At 40.8% G+C, this 20,693-nt stretch overlaps 1 protein-coding gene across 1 annotated transcript in view; it reads right to left on the bottom strand.

Annotated features, from left to right (window-relative positions):
• Nucleotides 1-1,367: 1,367 nt before the first annotated feature.
• Nucleotides 1,368-20,693, bottom strand: part of POLR3B (RNA polymerase III subunit B) — a 149,448-nt gene continuing 130,122 nt past the window's right edge. The window contains exons 25-28 of the mRNA XM_001365890.5: nt 19,246-19,412; nt 17,059-17,172; nt 13,393-13,566; nt 1,368-5,267 (exon numbers count right to left, since the gene is read on the bottom strand). Coding sequence (XP_001365927.1) covers nt 5,138-5,267; nt 13,393-13,566; nt 17,059-17,172; nt 19,246-19,412 — 585 coding nt within the window. The 3' untranslated portion in view covers nt 1,368-5,137. The remainder of the gene's footprint in view (nt 5,268-13,392; nt 13,567-17,058; nt 17,173-19,245; nt 19,413-20,693) is intronic.

Here is a 20,693-nt window from a genome sequence, read left to right as displayed (position 1 = left end):
AGAGATAATGGACAAAAAGACTTGTACAAAAATATTCATAGCTGCGCTCTTTGTGGTGGCCAAAAACTGGAAAACAAGGGGATGCCCTTCAATTGGGGAATGGCTGAACAAATTGTGGTATATGTTGGTGATGGAATACTATTGTGCAACAAGGAATGCTAAACTGCTTGATTTCCATACGAGCTGGAAAAAGCTCCACGAGTGAAATGAGCAGAACCAGGAGAACATTGTACACTGAAACGTACACAGAAACCGAAACATTATGGGACAATCATATGGAATCAACTTTGCAACTAACAGCAATCCAGGATAATCCCGAAGGACTTATGAGAAAGAATGCTATTCACATCAAGAGAAAGAACTGTTGGGGAAGAAACACTGAAGGAAAACATTTGATTTAGCAATTGTTTACATGGGTATAGTTTGTTGAGTTTTGGGGGTTTTGGTTTGTAAAATATTACAAAAATGAATAATATGGAAATAGGTATTGAGTGATTATACATGTATAACCCAGTGGAATTGCTTGTCAGCTCTGGGAGGGGAGAGAGAAAAAGAGAGGGAAAGAACATGAATCATATAACCAATGGAAAATACTTTAAAAAAGCAAGCTAAAAAAATACAAAAACTCAAGGGAGAACAGAAGAGAAGGATTTGACAGAACCATCAAAAAGGCAGAATCCTCTTATCTTAATTCAATTTTCTTTTCTTTTCAGTTCTGAATTTTCTCCCTCTTTTCTTCCCCTCCAACACCCATTAAGAAGTCATGAAAGATAAAACTAGGGACATAACTTTTAACTAGGGGATAAAGGTAATCATAAAAGACAAAACCACTATTTTTGATGACTAAATTATAAAGCTTTTACAAAAGCAATAGAAATGACCAAATAACAGCAACATCTTTGTAACAAATATCACTGATAAGTCTGATAACCAAGACATTAAATACTTGACATGAGAATATAAGACATAAAAATACAAGCCATTTCCCCAGTAGATAAGGGTTCAAATGATGTAAACAAATTGTTTTCAAGGAAATACTTGCACATTCTTAAAAAATATATATAAAAACATGTTCCATATAACTAAAAGAACTAGAAACTAAAACAATTCTCCTGATTCACCCCAAATCCCTGTGAATATGACATATTTCACAAACATGCCATATGACAAAAGTGACATGTATGTATAGGACAAAACTGAAGGGGACTGTGGGAAGATATACAATATATAGATAATACATTTCTGGCAGAGTTGTTCATTGACTCAACCAATTAAGAAAACAGTTTGCAATTATGTGAAAAAAGTGACCTAACTTTTCTTACCCTTTGACCTGGTTATCCAGTTCTTAGGCAAACGCTTCAATATAATTTTATTTAAAATTTACTTTTATTGTCATGCAAAACCCACTTCCATATTCATTGTAAGAGCAAAGTCACACACAACCAAAACCCCCAAATAAGACCAAAGATACACTGATGTGGAAGACGACCCCAACAGTTCTTTCTCTGGAGGCAGAATCTTCCAGGATGGTCCCAGATCATTGCATTGCAGAGAATAGCCAAGTTTTCAGATAATTATCATCCAATATTGCTGTTATTGTGTACAAAGTTCTCCCAGTTCTGCTTATTCTGCTCTGCACCAGTTCCCACAGATCTTTTCAGCTTTTTCTGAAATCATCTTGCTTATCATTTCTTAGAGTACAATAGCATTCTATCACCAGCATGTACAATTTGCTCAGCCATTCCCCAACTGAAGGACATCCCCTCAATTTCTACTTCTTTGCTACTACAAAAAGAGCTGCTATAAATATTTTTGTACAAGTAGGTCCTTTTCCCTTTTTTTTTTTTTGTTACCTCTACCAGATCAAAGAGTATGAACAGTTTTATAGGCCTTTGGACATAATTCCAAATTGCCCTCCAGAATGGCTGGATCAGTTCACAATTCCACCAACAAGGCATTAGTTCCCCAATGCTGCCACATCCCCTCCAACATTATCATTTTCCTTCACTGCCATATTGGCCAATCTGATAGGTATGGGGTGGTACCTCAGAGTTGTTTTAAGTTGCATTTCTCTAATCAAGAGTGATTTAGAACATTTTTTCATATGATTATTGATGGCTTTGAGTTCTTCTGAAAATTGCTTGTTGATATCACTTGATCATTTGTCAATTGGGGAATGGCTTATATATATAATCTTATAAATTTGACTTAGTTCTCTATAAATCTGAGAAATTAGACCATTATCAGAAACACAAAATTTTCTCCAATTGTTGTTTCTCTTCTTATCTTGGTTACATTAGTTTTGCTTGTACGAAAGCTTTTTAATTTTATATAATCAAAATTCATTTTACATCTTATGATATTCTTTATCTCTTGTTTGATCATAAATTTTTCCCTTCTCCAAATATCTGCCAGGCAAACTTTTCTGTGTTCCCCTAAATTGGTTATGGTGTGACTCTTTAAATCTAAATCACATCTATTTTGACCTTCTATTGGTCTATACTTAGCTTCTGTCTCCAATATCATTTTAAAAAATTTATTAAGTACCTACGGTGCAAGGCGCAAAAGATAAAGCCTATCGTCAAGGAGCTCACAATCTAACAGGGGAGACTGCATGCAAGTAATAATAAACAAAGACCTAGGATAAACTGGAAATAAACAACAAAGTAAGGCATGGGAATCAAGAGGGATTGAGAGAGACTTCTTGTGGAAGGTGGAACTCTTCACGCTCACGAGATGCTAAATGACCGAGAGGAGGACCCCTGAGCATTTGAGGGAAGAGACCAATCAGAATTGTACAGTATGAGATTGGATGGGCAGCTTTCTATACCAATGGATGGTGTACGCATAAACAAGATCACGTTTCCCTCAAGGTACTGCACTGGATTTTTTCTTAGAACCCTACCATTCTTCTTAGAATCAATATTAAGTATTGGTTCCAAGGCAGAAGAGTGGTAAGAGCTGGGCAATGATGACATGGAGGAAATGAAGAAAAAAATGAGATGTGTAACAGATAGGATAACTAAATTAGAAAGTGGGCATGATAATGAACCAACGACAATTGCCCCTGGATAAGTGACTTATCCAGAGCCACACAGCTAGGAAGTGTCTCAGATCACATTTGAACCCAGGCCTGAGTCTCTATCCATTGAGCCACCCAGCTGCCTCTGCACCGGATTTTAAAACACTTCAACTCTCCTGTCCTTGGCCTTGGGGTTTTAAAACTAGGAGTTAAATGAGAATTTCAGATTGGTCTGGATTCAATTCTTCTATGACATCCTGATCATATTAGAGTTAACTTGCAAAAGTGCTATTCTTCTAATTGCCGTCTGGGGTTTGTACCTGAAACCCAAATTAGAAGCTTGGCTTCCGTCACTAACAATATACTGCCTCGAATCAACGCTTGCTTTCTTCAAGCTGCTTCCTTAGGTCCCAGCTCATTTTCCCCACCAGTGAGGCCCAAGGCAATAAAAACCTACTTTTGGTCAGCAAACGAAACCAACTGTTCACCAGCCACATATGGAGTAAATATGGATGGTAAAAGAGGTGCGACTTTTACAGTCACTTTTCTGACCATCAATTCCACAACTGAATTATTTATAGGTCTCTCAAAAATGGGCTTCTCTGTTACTCAGATGGCCCAGAAATGGAAGGACCCATCCAGCGCCTCTAATACGTATCACCCTAAGTGTGACTCATTACCGAAGATAAAGGCGTTGGGCCCCCAAAAACTCTGAAACAGCTGAAAACGATTCCGTGATGTAGCACCCAATCAGGCCCTTTTTATTCATTCCTTGACTTCGGCCACATGGAAGCATTTTGAAGGCTGGTTCTGTTGGCTCCATGAAGCTGTTCCACCGGCCCCAGTGGCTGAGAACAGGTTTTGCTTTGATGTCAGAAGGGAATGGCCGGCTGCTCCAGGCAAACATTTCTCTCCACAACCTACCATTTTCCTTACCATCTTTGCAAAAGCGGCTTCCTCCAAACCCTGACATTTCTCTTTGTCCTGGTTTTCAAAACACCAGTTTTCCCAGGGAAACTTCCCCTGTATCTGTGCTGAAACCAGGGTCCAACAAGGCAGCATGGCACTCAGTGTCAGGCTGAGTGTGCCGGATTTGGAGGAGGGGAGGAGTGGGTTCAAATCCTGGCTCTGTACCTATGAGAAGTAAGATGAGCTCTATCTCACTTTCCTCATTTGTAAAGAGGGGCTTAATTAAGTCTCCCTTCCTCTGCTTCACACTTCTGCTTCGGAGTAAACTGCTCCATGGAGGATTTGCCTTGTTCTTTGGCCTCCCATCCCACTTCACATAAATCATTTTCGGCCTCTACCCAATCTTTCTACCATTTTGACAGGCTTCTCTTGGAAGATGAGATGGAAGAGGTTTTCTTTCCACTGCTAAGATCTCCTCTACTGAGGAGACAGTGCCAGGGAAACTGATGGAAAGCGCAATGAAAGGACTGATGCATGGCTCTGGTGTTATTTACATCACAGATCGGGAAGAAGAGGTCAGATACTGCTTAAGAAGGGAGGGGAATGGGTAATACGCTTTAGAAAGGTAATATTGTTACAAAAAAGGATTTGATACTTGAAGCATTTGCTTTCACTTACGTGCAAAAAGATCTTCCTTTGATTGATGTTGGATGAAAGAAGTATTGAGTATATTTGGTCAGTGTCTGTGTAAGGGTTACACAGTCATCTTCTATTCCTTTGATACAGAAAAAGACAAACTAAACTATCCCAAATAGGGTAATTCACAGCTTCCACTTTTGGTTTGATGCCAAAACAAATCACACCAAGTTAGCTCCGGCCATTCTCCCGCTCTTCTCTCAATAGTGGTGTCTTCTAATAAGCAAACTCCACGTCTCGGTAATATAAAGAAATCTTTATTGATCTATCATGTCACTTCAGTGTTTTAAAAAATCAAATACTAAAGTGTTTGAGCAAATTTGAGAATATTTCTCTTATCTTCTACTGTTCAGAAAAAACTCCCATTGGCTTCAAAAATTAGAGGGTGAAAGAGCCCCAAGAATTATCAGGATTCCCAGTTCTTCTAAATGGTGCTGTTTTTATCCATGTCCCTCCGGTGCAATGGACAGGAATGTTGTTTTTAAAAGCAAACACGTTTTACCTACATTTTCACTCATTGTACTTGGACAGTTTTAGCCGGGGGATGATGTTCATCGACTGTAGCTCTTGGAAGAGCAGTTTGCAGGCATACGGAATTCGCAAGGAAGACACATGACATGAAGATTTACAGTAATGGCACCTGAAAGCACAAATCAGAACACACTAGGTCAAGTTTGCTTTGGCAATGACGAAAGAACTTTTTTTCCCACCCATCCAGCTACCACCTTCCCTATAACCAGAAATCTTTTCTTTCCCATCCAGTATAGAATATGTGAAAAGAAAGAGAAATTTTAAAATATTTTTAAAATGTTATATATTTTTTAAAAGCAATTTGATTCATTTTTCATTTTTTTAGATCACCTATATTCCCCAATGTATCCTTTCCTTCTCTCCTCCCCAGAAAACCAAATAGGAAGGGGAAAAAACCCTTCCCAAATCCAGCTCAGCAAAACTAGCCCATCCCCTGAAAAAACTTGCCTCTCTTATCTGCAATGTTCCACAATCACAAGCCCCAGCTCCTTTGCAGAGAAGGGAGGGAGGCACCCATTCTTCTCTCTTCTTTGGGATTGGGCTCATTCCTGACAATTTCACAGCATTATATTTGATTTATTTTGTGGCTGTGGTTCTTTCCATGGCACTGCTGTTGTTATTGTTGTATGTGGTGTTTTCGGATTCTGTCGCCTTAGTTTTATATCAGTTCACATGTCTACCCACATTTCTCAGTTTTCATGAGTGTTTGTGTCTTCCAGCACAGTATTATTCCATTATATTCATGCATCACAATTTACCTTGGCATTTCCCTAATCAATGGCCACCTAATTCGTTTTCAATAATTCTTCTCTAGATTCTCTGGTGTACACGGGGTCTTCCTTTACATTACTGACCTTCCAGCATTTTAGTCACTTTCTTCACATAATTCCCACTGCCTTCCAGAATCATGAATCCTGTACTGACCATTAATCACATTGCAGCCTTCCCAGCCAGAACCAGAAGGGAGTCTAAAGCCACCCCTGCTGCTGCCCTCAAGGGGCACCCACTCTTGAGTAGAGGCAAGACCCAAAGGAAAGTAAAAGTATGATATATGGCAATTAAGATATGGCAGAGGTACAGTCAACATTCTGGAAAACCCTTTCTAAGACAAGAGCAGCAGTCTTTGTAAACTGTAGAATAAAATCTCTAACTCTTGAAGAAAGGTTTTTAAATGCCACAAACAGTTGAAGAAATTATTTGCCAGCATGAAATAATATAAAAGAAACAGCACCAAAATAACTTATAAATGAGGTTATTACCAATACTTCTACTTTTATCTGCTGGTTTATATGATAGCTTTCCAACATAATTTATATTTATTTGCGAAATGTTCTTTTATTAAAGCTAAAATTCACCTAAAGGGCCAAGTATAAGTAAATAAAACAATTTAATAGATTTAAGCTTTTTAATCTCCTATTACAGATCTGAGTTCAATTTTTACTGTGAGCATATTTCAGGTTAATTTCTGGTGCCTTACTGAGTGGCGGATGGAATAAAATTTCATAAGCTTTTTCTCAAGATAACTATCTGTCTAGCTTTTCAACATTCCTGTTTATGTTCATTTTAGTGTTCCAACAACCCATGGAATAAGTAACTTGATGAACATTCTATATGCTAGCCCTTTCCACATTATTAGCCAAAAAAAGAGATTACATGTTAAAAAAAAATCAAGACTGGTTGGATGAAATCCTAGCTTGTACACAATAATGAATTAATGTACCCATTTCTACACAGTTCTTCTGCCAGACCATTCTCTTTTTTTGTCTTCTTTGTCAATTTGCTCGGCGTTGAGTAAAACCTGTGAGTTATTTTGATTTGTATTTTTTTCTTTTTTCAAATTTAAATTTTATTTTTTAAAATATTTTTCCATGGTTACATGATTCATTTTCTTTCCCTCCCTTCTTCCCCCAACCCAGAGCCAATAAGCAATTCTACTGGGTTGTACAAATGTTATCACTTGATATACATTGGATTTCTTTTATTAGTAATGATTTAAAACATCTTTATGATTGTTAATAATTCATAATATTTTTTTTCTGGAGAACTGATTGATATCGCTTGGTCACTAATTTATTGGGAAATGGATTTTGGTCTTATATATTTCTTTTGTTTGTCTATCCTGGATATCAGACCATTATCACAAATATTTGACATAAAGATTTTTCAGTTAATCTCTTACCTTTTTATCCTATTTGTATTCACTTTATGCTATTACTTAATTTATCTTTTATAATTGTCACTATCCCTTGCTTGATTAAGAATTCTCCCCTTAGTCATCGTTTAGGCCAAGTCTAATCCTTTCTGCATAGGACAGACTATGAAATACATAAAAGGGGGGCATCTTGAGTCTTCTCTTCTCCAAGTTAAACATCCTCAGTTCCTTCATTTAATCCTCCTGTGACATGGATTTATAGTAACACCACCAGACATCTATGGGACATTTTAAATTTCATGTCCTAAAGATACCTCAAATTTGGTTCAGACCTGTCATTCTCTCTCTCTCTTCCAATTCTGCCTATTTCTGCTAAAGGTCTTCCATCTTCCCGGTTTGTCGCCTCAGCCTCCCACTCCACTCTCAAGTCAATAGGTTTCCACGGTTGGCCACTTGTGCTTCCAGGATGCCTCTCCCATCTGGCCCTTCTCTTGTCTTACCCCCTCGTCCAGGCCCACATGGATTCTACAACAGCCCTCCCTCGTGCCTCTCATCACGCCAACCCTTCCTGCTTCGTGCTTTCCCTCCTTCTGCCATGCCAGTCCCCAGTGCAGTGACCCACAGTGAGTAGAACAGAAACTCCTGTGTTGGCTCTTAAAACCCGGAAAGACATGGTTCTAGTCCTTTTAGGCTCACAGGACATCACTCCCCCTTCCACATTCCCTAGGATCCAGCCGCAGGTCTAGAATCAGGAGGAAATGAGTTCAAACCTGGCTCAGACACTGGCTAGCAGGAGACCCTGGGAAGCTGCTGCCTGTCTGCTGACCATGTTTCCTCCTCTATAAAATGGGATAACGGCAGCCCCTGCTCCGGAGGTCACCGTGAGGATAACTAAGGTGAGCACTGTGAAGCACTCGGGGCAGTGCCTGCACCTAGAGGTGCCATACAACGGAGCTTTATGATTCTCTGTTCCCCACTCTGTCTATACCCTTAATGCCCTGGCAGCACGTGGCTCTCCTGCCTGGCCTTTTCTTCTGCTTCTTTTCCTTCAATGTGCTGCTTCAACACCACCTGGCATGCGCGGGCCTTCCTGATCCCAGCCCCAGCCACTTCTGCTTCTTAAACTACCTTCTACTTCATTAACTACTCTGCACACACCTGGACTCCTCCATTTGAGATATGTAATAATACATCAATGGCTATGGATTGAATGGGAAATTAATAAGTCCATTGAGAGAGAACGTTCTCCCTCCAGGGTGCTCACAACCCCTCTTACTGGAAGTGGAAGGGATAATAGGAGGTTGGCCAGTGACAGTGTAGACCAAGAATTCGGTCCAGAAATCTGAGGCACCCCAGAAGGGCCATGTCTACTGGAGAAAGAGACTTCAGGAAACAAACTTTTGATTTTTCTTTTAGCAGATTTCTCTAATATTCTTCTAAATCTTCATTCTTGCTCCTGAGATACATCTTTCCATTGCCCAGCTTCTGGCCATCCTTGATATTTGTGGCAGAGAGGAAGGGTAGAAATGAATATCTGAAGGTACAGAGGGCAGAAAGTACCCCCAGTAAATAGTCATCCACTGTGTTATTTATATATGGTACCCAACATGGCACTGGACTAAAAAAAAAATACCTCTCAAAGGATTTTCACTCTTTTTTTATCAATAAATTATTAGATTTGGGTATTTTAATATTTTTTTCCCCCTAAAAGACCATATTCTGAATCAACTCCTTCCTTCTCAACCATAGCCCCTTCTTGTTCTTTATCTGTTATGGACTAGGCTGCTTGGGAAATTTGATGACGTTTTAATGGGTCCTGTTAAAAAAGAGGATCTCGTTTGGCAAACTCCTATTATTCTTCTCTAGAACACATCAGTTCATGCCCTCAATCCAGGAAAACTTATTTCCTACATACTCTTTCATAAAGCAAAAAGCCTCTTGATTTCAGGCAGCTGGAGCAAAAAGTGTACCTCCACTGAGGGTCTTTCCAAAAAGAACACATGTGCCTGAACAACCCATCCCCGCATGTGGACTTGTCCGTCCAAAGGAGCACCATGAAAACTGGTGGCCCTAACTCTGAAGGCAAAAGCAAAAGCAGGGGCTGCCATTTTCCTGGTGAAATGAAACCTTCCCTATTACACGTTGATCTTAATGGGGATTTTCTTTCATGGTGGGTTTTCCTTTTGTGACTCCTGCCCCCATGCCTCTTAGAGAACAACGGTGTTGCTGTAAATATCCCCATAGCAATGCCTCACTAATGTGCAAGTCACCAAGGGCTGCTACAGATGGCCTCAGTGGCTCTAATTGCCCGAATTCCATTGTGTTGCTCATTAGACAGCAGCTTCCGCCCACCCCCATCAGGTACTGGCTGGCCCTTCCTCCTGACAACCACAATAGGAACAGATTCCTCCAATCCCTTCAGGCATAGGAAGACCTACACAGCCAGCTCCAAACAAGACGCATCACTACCTGGCTAAATGTTGCTTCAAAGAGGGAGGAGAATGCAGACTCGACAGATACTACAAACTAGAGGGTCTGCTGAGCACCAATCTACAGAAGTCTACACAAGGAGCCATCAGCTTTAAAGAGAAGGTCTTCTCACTCCCTACTTACATCTTCCTCTTTCACCGAAGAGCAAACACATAGCAGGACTCGTGTGAATCAAAGCGATGAACTGAAATAGCAAACCCTCCTTGAAGCTCGTACCCCCAGCCCAGCCCTGACCTGCACTCTCTTTCCAGAGTAAAACCCTGAGTCAAATCAGAGGAGGCCCAGGCCCTGGGATCTTTCCCCCGTCACCCAGCAAAGGCCCAGCAAACTTAGGGTATTCCCTAGCTTGGCTCTCAACATACATTTCAAAAGATGAATAGACATCCCAGCACTGAAACAAACCATAAAGGCCTCCTTCTCATTCATACACAAATTTCAGCCAGGCTTATTCTCACAATACTATCCCCCCATCCTCGAAGTCTGATGAAAAGGACAACCGTAACTTGTAACAGTCTAAGTCGGGCTTCCTTCAACCTGGACAATGCTGCCTCGCCGGCGGATGTCATCACCTCATCCACCTGGTCTAAACCGACCCGAGGCCTACTTAACAGGAAACTGCAGGCCCCGGGCTCAGGTACTCTGGGCCGGGCCAAGTCCCATCATTTGGAGGTGAGGGCATCTTATCCAGACAGCAGGAACCTGAGATGTTACTCAGTGAGCAACTCATTAAACCACATCCCCTGAGGTCCTTTCCACCTCTGCTCGGAGGGCTTCAGTTCTGGGCACCTAGGCGATCATGTGGGAAAGAAAGTCTTCTAGTTTTATCAGGGAAGAATAGGAAATTCTGGGAGGAGGATAAAAAAGAAAAACAGAAGCCAGAAAGAGGTGACAAATATGAGAGAAAGAAAGGACAAAGGGTGTCGGGAGCACGAAAGCTCAGAAGAAGATGAAGTTGGTGGTAAATATCCAAAAATCCTTTTTTGGGCAGTATCCAGGGGGCAGGCAAAGAGCAGAACTACCAAACTCAATGTACTTGTTTTCTCTACTCCAGAGAACCATCTTGTGACTCAGAGGGAAGATTGAAACTGGTTAATCAAAAGCAGAAACCCAAGATATGTGAGGTGGTGATAAGAAAGCACCTAACTTGGAGGCGGAGGGGGGAGGGGGGAGCAGCTAGGTGGCTCAGTGGGTTGAGAGCCAGACCTAGAAGACAGGAGGTTCCGAGTTCAAGTCTGACTTCAGACACTTCCAAGCTGCGTGATCCTAGACAAGTCACTTAATTCTCATTGCCTTGCCCTTACTATTCTTCTGCCTTGAAACCAATACACAGTAATGATTCTAAGACAGAAGGTAAGGATTTGGACAAATAAAAAAAAGAAAAGGGGGGGAACCCTAATATTTCAATGAATTCCTGTCACTAGACCAGGCTGACTGTGTTTCAAGGGACTAAAAGAAACAGAGAATAAGCAATGATGAATTGCTACCAATATCTTCTAAAAAATGGTGGAGAATGATGCAAGTACTACAGAATTGGGCCAGGTACAATGTGAACTCCTGATCCTTCTCCCAGAGAGGGAAGAGAGTTGATTCTTTCAAAGAGAAGCCAGTGAACTATCTTTGGCTTCCAGCAGAATTTTAGAATGTATTAAGAGAAGTTATAAGCATCTGGAAAGGAAAGCAGTGATCATTAAGATGAGGGAGACTGAACTTGGGGATTTAGCCAGCCGTCTTCAAGAATGGGAAGGGCTATGATGTGGAAGAAGGATCAGGATTGTTCTGGCTGGCCCCAAAGGGTAGCTCTAGGAACAATGGACAGAATCTAGAGGGAGAGAGATTTCAGCTTTATCTAAGGAAAAGCTTTCTAATGATCAGAACTAGACTGCACTGGGATGCTGTACTGGGTGAGAATTGGGGCTCCTATAACTGAGAGATGGAATGATCACTGAAGTAACTATCAAAGGGGAGATTCTGTGAATTGGTTTTCCCAAGGTCAGATGTTCCTGGCAGAGTATTGCCCATGGTCCAGCCTCCTGCCTCAGGGCTCTTTCTGCCTTTTTAAAATCCAGCCCAGATGAGAGGGAGCCCTGCCATTAGAAAGTAAGCAAGAAGATGCATCAGCATCCTTGTCCTTGCATTCAATGAGTCTCATCTCTATGATGATGGCTTCCTGATCTACATTACCACTGTCAGGAGAAAGAACTAGTCAGCTACTGCTCAGGGATCTGTGGTCAAGGAGATAACCAAGTGCCTGCTGAAGGTGAACAGGATATATAGGTCGGCCTTATCTCTCATGATATTCAATTCTTGTAGGAAACAAGCAAGATCACTCTGAAATCAACATGAATATGTACAGAGAAGTACAAGAATTCTAGAGAGAAAGCAGAATTGTGCTAAATTACTATAACAAATACATAATTGTACTCATGAGTAAGCAAATGGGAAGATGAGGGCAAATACAGAAAGACCCAATAAACACCAAAATATCAAGTAATACTTCACATGGGAGCAAAGTTTTTTGGGGGGGGGAATGGGTGTCCATTGAGCTGAACAAACTGTGGTATCTGAATGTACTGGAATACCACCTGTGCACTATAAGAAGCCAAGAACAAGAAGAATTCAGAGGAAGACTCATCTATGAAGAGGGGCACAGTGAAGCCAACAAACCTGAAAGGACAATATAAACAAGTGTGAATGAGATTGTCCTACTTGTCATGAATCAATCGTTTATAAGCCATTCTTAGATGTCAGAACTCTGATAAACTGGAATGAATCATTTTGGATTCACAGCAGATAATGCAACACTCTGGGGGCCAAGGAGGCTGCTAAATGGGTCAGATTTCCCCTACTCTCATGCTCAGTGGGGCAGCCTACATAGATTAAGAAATGATCATGGCATAAAAACAAAAGGTATGAAAAGAACTTTGAAAAGTCACAAAATAAAGCATCACGGTAGGCCTCCAGATAAAGTCATGTATACTTCCCTAAAGAATATTTTCCAAACTGAAATTATTCCGCATCAATAATTACTTGTTTTGGTTTGTGCCCTCTATGAGAACATAAGCTCAACAACTGCCCTTGCTTTTTGTATCTACTACTAACACTTAGAACATAGCAAGGGTTTAATACATGCTTTCTTAGCCATTCATTCATTTCATTGTATTTTTTATTCTCCCCCTCAAACCCTTACTTTCTATCTTAATATCAACTCTAATACAGAAGGGCCAGGGATAGGCAAGCAGGGTTCATATGATTTATTCACATTCATACAGTGAGAACTGTCTGAAGCCAGATTTGAACCCAAGTCTTATGGCTCCAGGCTTGGTTCTCTATTCTCTATGCTACCTCGCTACCCTTAATAAATTACCACTTATTCATTTGTTCATTTTAATAACTCGTCTACAAGGATATCATGAAAGGCTGTCAAGTGACTTGTTGGCAGATACGCTATATCCACTTAAAAAACACACACACATACACCCAGAAAGAGAGAAAATGGGGAAAGGTATGTTGGGTGAGAAATGTGAAAAAAGGACAATGGAATTGTTAAAGGAGGAGAAGGATGAGGCATGTAATACATATGGTATCAACTTACCAGCCAGAATATCCCAGAAGTCCACACTGCCCACAGACATCTACCTCAAAGGCATCACTTGAAATCATTAATCTCTCTAGCAAAAGCATGCTGGCTCCATAACCGATCAGGCAGTCACGTTCCATTTCTCCAAGACGCAAACCACCATCACGGGATCGCCCCTCTGTGGGTTGTCTTTGAAACAAATCATTAGACAATTGTGGTATTTGGATTGAAAAGATCTTAAATTAGACGAAAAAATAACACTTGAATAAAAAATATTAGCATCTTGTTGAGATAGTGTATTTCCCCCCTATTTCAAAGAAAAATGAATAAGGAAGACAATCCAAGGCTCCCCAGAGTTACTGCCAATGCTCTCAGGAAGCTAGACCTGGGTAAAAAAACTCAGCATTTAAGGAGGTCAAACTGGGGGGATGTATGAGGATCAAATGGGTAAGCCAACAATGCATGTCCACATGCACTCTAAAGTGTACAAAAAGACAGTATGAACCATATTGAACAAAGGAGGAAAGAAAGTTTGGAGAGACTGAGGAACTTGTCCAAAGTCCCACAGCAAGGGACAAAAGTGGCCCTCAAATCCAAGCTTTCCATCTCCACGTTCAGTGCTGTCCCCCGTCCCACGCTGGGTGGTGCTTTGTAAACACGCCCACCCACCCATCATGCTATCATAGATGCACAGGCACTTGGGGCTGTGGCATGCCGCTTTTCCCATTCAAGTCACTACATCCTCTCAGTGTATTACATCACGAACTCGGTAAGTCAGCCTTGGATTATTTTAAGAATTAAAAGTCTTAGTTGAAAATAAACCATTTGTAGGACGCTTCCACAATTCCTGATGCGTTCTGAAAAATGCTAACTGGGGCTGAACATTTGTGCATGTCACATTTGAGGGGATCCACATGTCAAGGTGATGTTAATGACTGCTGTCAGCAGGGCACAGGCTCATATTTTCCCTCCGAGAGTGGAGGCAACTTCATCTCTATTTTTATTCATCAGTCCCTTTTATGCCCAATCATGTACCTCTGTGGGATGGCCTCTTGGGCTTACAGTACAGGTTCGGGATAGAGCGAAATCACCTGGGCCATCCATGGACTGAACCAATGACTCCGACTACTGTTATAAGGAAGAGATAAGGTTTGCAAGGGAGAGTGGCATGAGACCAGCAGGAAAAGATTCTGGAATCTTGAAAGGAGGTTAAGCTGGAAAAACTCAGAGACTGTTGGGGGCTCTCTGTCTCTCTCTGGATTTGAACCTGGAGGGGAGGGAGTCCTGAGGGTTTGATCTATCCTTTAGTGCTGCCTGTGTTGCTGGGTTTTGTGCTGTGTGTCCTGAAGATCTGAAGAAGCTGTCTCTGACCTGTGCCAACATTAAGCTGTCAGTAAGCTTTCCCTGGATCCCTGCCTGATCTATCATTGACCAGTATCTCTAATAACACCAAGAGAGGGTTTAGTGCAGAATGGATGGTCTCATGCCACTCTCCCTTGCAAACCTTATCTTTTCCTTATAACACTTCATAGATATCACAGTCTAATTCAGTACTTCTAACCACTGGGCCTCTGGCCCCTGGAAGTCCAGTTACTGCATTGGAGTCATCCCCTAGGCTGACCTTATTTAATAAATATGGAACTGGCCTATTTGAAGCCTGAATGATGTTTCACTTAAATCTGTACAATTGTTTCAAATGGATGCAAATACTGTTGTGAAGAATAAAATATGTACACTTAGGAGTGTTTCTGAATTCCCAGCATCTTCTGTCACAGTATTTTTTGATCAAATGATAACAAGAGAACACACCTCTTATCATGTGGGGGTCCCCCAAATTTGAGGTTATAAAAAACTCTTATAATTTAAAAGGTTAGGGACCACCGCTCTGACAGAGATCATGGCCAATAGGGTTTATTTGTAAGGAAATTTTAAATAAATCTGGTGTAATAAAAATTGTAAATAATTCCCCATTTTACACAACAAAACCATAAATAGGAAATAACTGCCTTGCCATTTATGCTGTTCTTACATAGTTTCTGATGGTGGTTAACTCTCTTAAATGGAAGGATAAGTGAAAGAAGCCCACCACAGAAGAAAGACAGATTTGACCACATAGATCATGGTCTCCTTGCCGCAGGGAGAGCTCTGGGCTGCAGAATCTCAGCTTCTCTCCCCACTTCTGCATTTCCAGAGCACATATGCCTATCATTTCAATAGACATATGCATTTGCTTTATATTTAAGGGTCAAAGGATTGAGTCATCCACACCTCTTCCATTGTAAAAAAACAGCTGCTTCATTTTCCTCCCTCCTATTGCTGTAAAAAGACTGAGCATATCATGCAGACCATCCTCTCAATAAGGAACAGAATTTAATTGAACTAAGCTATTAGCATTTGAAAATATGCTATGCAACTGAAGTTCTGAGGAATCTGTAATACATATTCCCTGAGTAATTACATCGCTGAATAGTCTCCATGGCCAGAGAATTCACCTCAGAATTCAAGGGCTGGGAAGGAGATCCAAGGACATCTAGTCCAGCCTGGGCCCAAACAAGGATCCCTTAGATGAGTCACCCAAGGGGCCATTCCACCTGTGGTGGAAGGAAGCCTCTTGGGGAAGGGGAATCTTTTGCCTTTCAGGGAGCACCAGTTCCTGCTAGGTTAGGAACTGTTAATTCCTCAGCAACTTCCACCTGTTCTTCCTTCTGCCCTTCGGGGCCAAATGGAACATGATTCTCTGCCCCAGAAAACAATTCTTCAGCTACTTGGAAACAGTCATCGTGTCGTCTATTGGCTTAACATCCTGGCTCCTTCTAGCGATCCTAACATAGACTGTTTCCAGTCTTGTTACCATTCTTCTTGACAGGCCTCAGTCTGCCCATATCTTCCCTCGAATCATTGTTCAAGAGTAAACAGAGATCTTCAGAAGTGGTCTGACTAGGGTAGAGGAGTGAGCCAATGACCTCCCTCCTTCCGAATACATGCCTCCGAAGGCAGCCCAGGACAGTATTCCCTGAAGGCCATTAGCAGTAAAACTCTCAGATTTTTTCATACCTACCTCGGCTTGTCCATTTCCGAGTGGCTAAGCTATCAGAAAATGCCCTTTTTATTAGTAACCCTGGTTCCTAGATAGAAAACACAGGAGGTTTGATACCCGGCCTGTACTCGAAGCCTCTGAGCTCCACAGAACTTGTTACGCCATGGATTCCACAGGTATGGCTAGCCATCTCCATAACACAAGGCGTGGGATCAGGGGTAAAAAGCACGGAGACCACTGACAACATCAAGAGCAGTTCTCTCACGTTCAGGTAATGGTCTTTATACTTTGTGGCATTTTTTTCTCCACTCTTTGCCCTTCTGGGATCTGCCCAACTAGTCTGAACCGAAACAAACACATACATCTATGGCAACCCAATAACCCGAGCCTGGGAACGGCAACTTGGGAGTAAAACAGAAACAAATCCTGGTTCCATTGTGAAGAGCAAAGTGAATTCTTCTCAGGGCCCTTCCCTAGGCCTCTCTTAGGCACTTTATCACAGTCTCTCTTGTACCACAATTACTTATAGACACAACTTTCAAAAGCAGGGCCGGTGGCAGGTGTCACTGGTCTACCCGAGGCTTGTTCCCTGGGATGGCTGACTCCAGCAAGTGCTTAACAGATGTTGCTAAACGCTGAATTACCTGGTAAGTACGGCGCGTGGACCCCGTGCTCTGGCATGCATCTTATCTAGTACCATATGCTTCAGTTTCTGATAGTAGACAGGTCCAAAGTAAATATAGGCTTCCAGAGGTTCCCTGGGAAGAAGTAGATTTTGGTTGAGTTAGTTTGGTCCAAATGAAAGATATCCTGTTCTAAGTGGCAACAGCAAAAGCTGCTCCTAACTTGGTCCTATACAGGTTTGGGGCAAACTGAGTGGATGACTCAGAAGCTTTTCATGTTTGGTCCCAGACAGTTGAACTTGGGCTCATGAGTTTCAGGGAAGCCAAAATCTACACAATTTAAGAAAAAATTGCTTAAAAAAAAAAAAGCAGGCCCAAATGGAAAGGGTTGTCCCAAGTCATAGTGAAGGTCTTTATTCAGAGCTGAGATAAATACTCGTCAGTGATTCTATGGAAAGAATTTGTGGTTTAGGTAGGATAAGGCAACCTGTGAAGTACCTGTGAACTAAGGTTTTTATTTTCTTGATTCCCAACAAGAGTACCTTTTTAAAAGATTTTTTTTACTTGAGATACTTCTAGGTTGAAGTTTGAGGTTAAGCCCAAAGCTTAGAGGCAAGGGGAGCCTCTGAGAAGCCTCTTTTTCAGTTCTGTGGGTTGGGGGATGGCTGGGCAAGTGAGCAACAAGGTGACAAGTGGACCACACTTAGAAAGGACTCTGAAATTCACAAAGTGCTTTCCTCCTAAGAGGCAAGAAGTAGTGTCAGCATCACTACTCCAACTTTTACTGATGGGGAAACTGAGTCTCAGATGAGTTAAAGAGACTTCCTTGTCCACAGTCATTTCTAATAAGGACTGGATCTGAAATATGAATCTGTGTCACCTGAAAACAAATTCAGCTTCTTTCCACCATGCCTCATGAGGTATTCTGAGGATCCCTGAGAAACCCTGAGACCCTCTAAGGGTATCTACAAGGTCAAAACTATTTTATTAACAAAATATTAAGATGTTTTAATTTCTAATACAGCAAATGTCAATGGATGTGACCCACATAAAATCCATGAGGGGGATCTTCAATAATGTTTAAGAATATAAAGGAATGGAGCAGCACAGTGAATAGAGCACCAGGCCCATTGTCAGGAGGACCTGGATTCAAATCTGGCCTCAGATACTTTCTAGCTGTTAGATCCCAGCAAGTCTCTTAACCCCAATTGCCCAGCCCTGGCTGCTCTCCTATCTTAGAATTGATACTAAAGCAAAAGGTTAAAAAAAAAAAAGAAATCTAAAGGGAGTCTTGAGATGGAAAAGTTTGAGAACCACTGTGTTCAGATCCTGTAAGTCCATCACCAAAAGAAAGAGTTTAATTCAATGTAACCTCCTCAGTCAAACTGGAGAAAATAACAGGGCATCAGCAAGCTGGGATCAGAATGTAGGTTGTCTAGGTGGAGGAAGAGAAGAATTTTCTAGACAGTAAGTTAAGAGAACCAAACTGCTGTCACATGGAAGGCGATGCTTTTGAAGTAGATAACAAACCTGTTTTATTATATTAAAATATTTGTCCTAGCATTTTAGGTATTATTCTGGAAAAAAGGAGAGGGACATTTTAATGACACCTGTACAATTTATGTCTGCTCAGGTGACTATTTTAAAGCATGCTTACAATGCTGAACAATATTTACAGGATTCTTTCTTTAGCATTTTCACCATTTCTCTTGATAGTCTGTCATAAGCAGTAAAAAGTAAGCACTGGTTTCACATTTCCACCCTTAAGATATTTTTTCAAACATTCAAGAAGTTTAAAAAAATAAAAAGAACAGTGTTAAATTAAGTTCCCATAATTTTATATGGCAACGAATTTTATGCAACTGATGTATATAATACATTGACTCATCATAAATTTTAATATTTCCTAATTCAATAATGTTGTACTATTAATTTTAAGCTTTCCTGACCCTTAGTCTCTCTCTACAATCTGAAAATTTGCCCAAACACAACAGGAAAATCTAATATTTAAAGTAAACTTTTACAAAACGAAGAATCCTTTGGAATGGGAATAAGCATCCTCCTAGTCCATGTTTTCAAAGTCTGGCCTTCTGCTTAATAAAGGGTGGGTACATATAAACAGATTTAAGGAAATGAAATCTACAGAAGCTCTTTCCCCGCCACCTTCATAAGAACTCTTTGCTTCCTTCACAGTGTTCCAGTGCTTACCCAGTGATGCCAGATGTGACGTAATCTTTTCCTAAGTAGTTATAGCCATGACGAACAAGATCTTCACACACATCCTTAACTTTGCTGCCTCCGAAAGCTGTCCCATAGTGAAATTTGCCATCAAGCACCCCAGCCTTCCCGGCCAACAATTCAATCAGTTTTCCCACCTGCGTCATGAAACAAATGAAGACTTCCTGAATTTATGAGCCTATTCAGTCCCTTGTCTTACTGGAATCTATAAGGGCTCACCAGCCATTAAAGAAGTCCAATGTAGAGCTCTATTTGGCTTAATATTATTGAATAAAAAATTTGTGTGTATATGTATATCTCTGTGTATGACACAGCCACACACATATAAAAATACTTATGTCATATATTATAGATACAATTATATATATTCACACACATTTTAAATCTGCAAAACAAGCAAGCAGTCTGACTTGTGAAGTTTCCACATACAACCTTCAAGGGCTTATGATCACAGAAGTATTAGAACAGGACAGGAGGCCTTAACTGGACAGAGATGCTTCCAAAAGATATAGCATCACATAATGAATCAACTGGGGAGGCTGTCATGCCTTGGAGAGACAGCAAAGAGCCCTTCATCATTCATCATTAAATATCTGCGATATATGAAGCAGCATCGCAGTCTGGACCCTCCTGGAGCTGATGATCTAGTGAGGGTACATAACAGGCACACACGTAATGAGGGATACGCACTCATCTGGACATCACAAAATATTTCAGGTCATAATCATCTGGGTATATAATTGACACTGCTCAGAACGATTTCATTTCATTAAATCCAATTACTATGTATTGAGCACATAATAGGATACATATATATACATACACATACATGTATACTACACTATTGTAGACAGATACATACACACACACACACACACACACACACACACACACACACACACACACACACATATATATATTCCTAGACTTTGTAGTTTAAGGGTCTTTCAAGGCACTAGACAAGAGAAATCCCTTCAAATATTAAATGAATGGTAAAGATGTCCAGAAATACATGGGAGAAAATTTAAGAAAGGAGGTGATAATAATAGGCACTGAATTTGGAATCAGAGGACCTGGACTCAAAACTCTAGATCAACTACCTACTGCTGTTCTTGGAGGATCTCAGACAATTCACTGAGCTTCAGTTTTTTTCTTTGTAAAACGAGGAGGTTGGACTAAATGCCCACCTATGGTCCTGTCCAGCTCTGAGTTGAGGCTTCCTTGTTTTATGACTCATAGTGTCAGATGTTGATATTTAAATGTACCAGGTATGGGTTATCGAGCAAAATAATTTAGAAGTCTTAATTTAAAACTCAAAACAAAAGCAATATTGTCAACAGACTATTTACAAGACAACCTGGGCAGAAAGAAGAAATAGATGAGTTCAGAAAAAAATTAGAAATTTAATATAAAAGTAT

This window comes from Monodelphis domestica, chromosome 5, assembly GCF_027887165.1.
Source record: "Monodelphis domestica isolate mMonDom1 chromosome 5, mMonDom1.pri, whole genome shotgun sequence".
In the NCBI taxonomy this organism is placed as follows: Eukaryota; Metazoa; Chordata; class Mammalia; order Didelphimorphia; family Didelphidae; genus Monodelphis; species Monodelphis domestica.
This window is presented reverse-complemented; position numbering and strand designations above follow the sequence as displayed.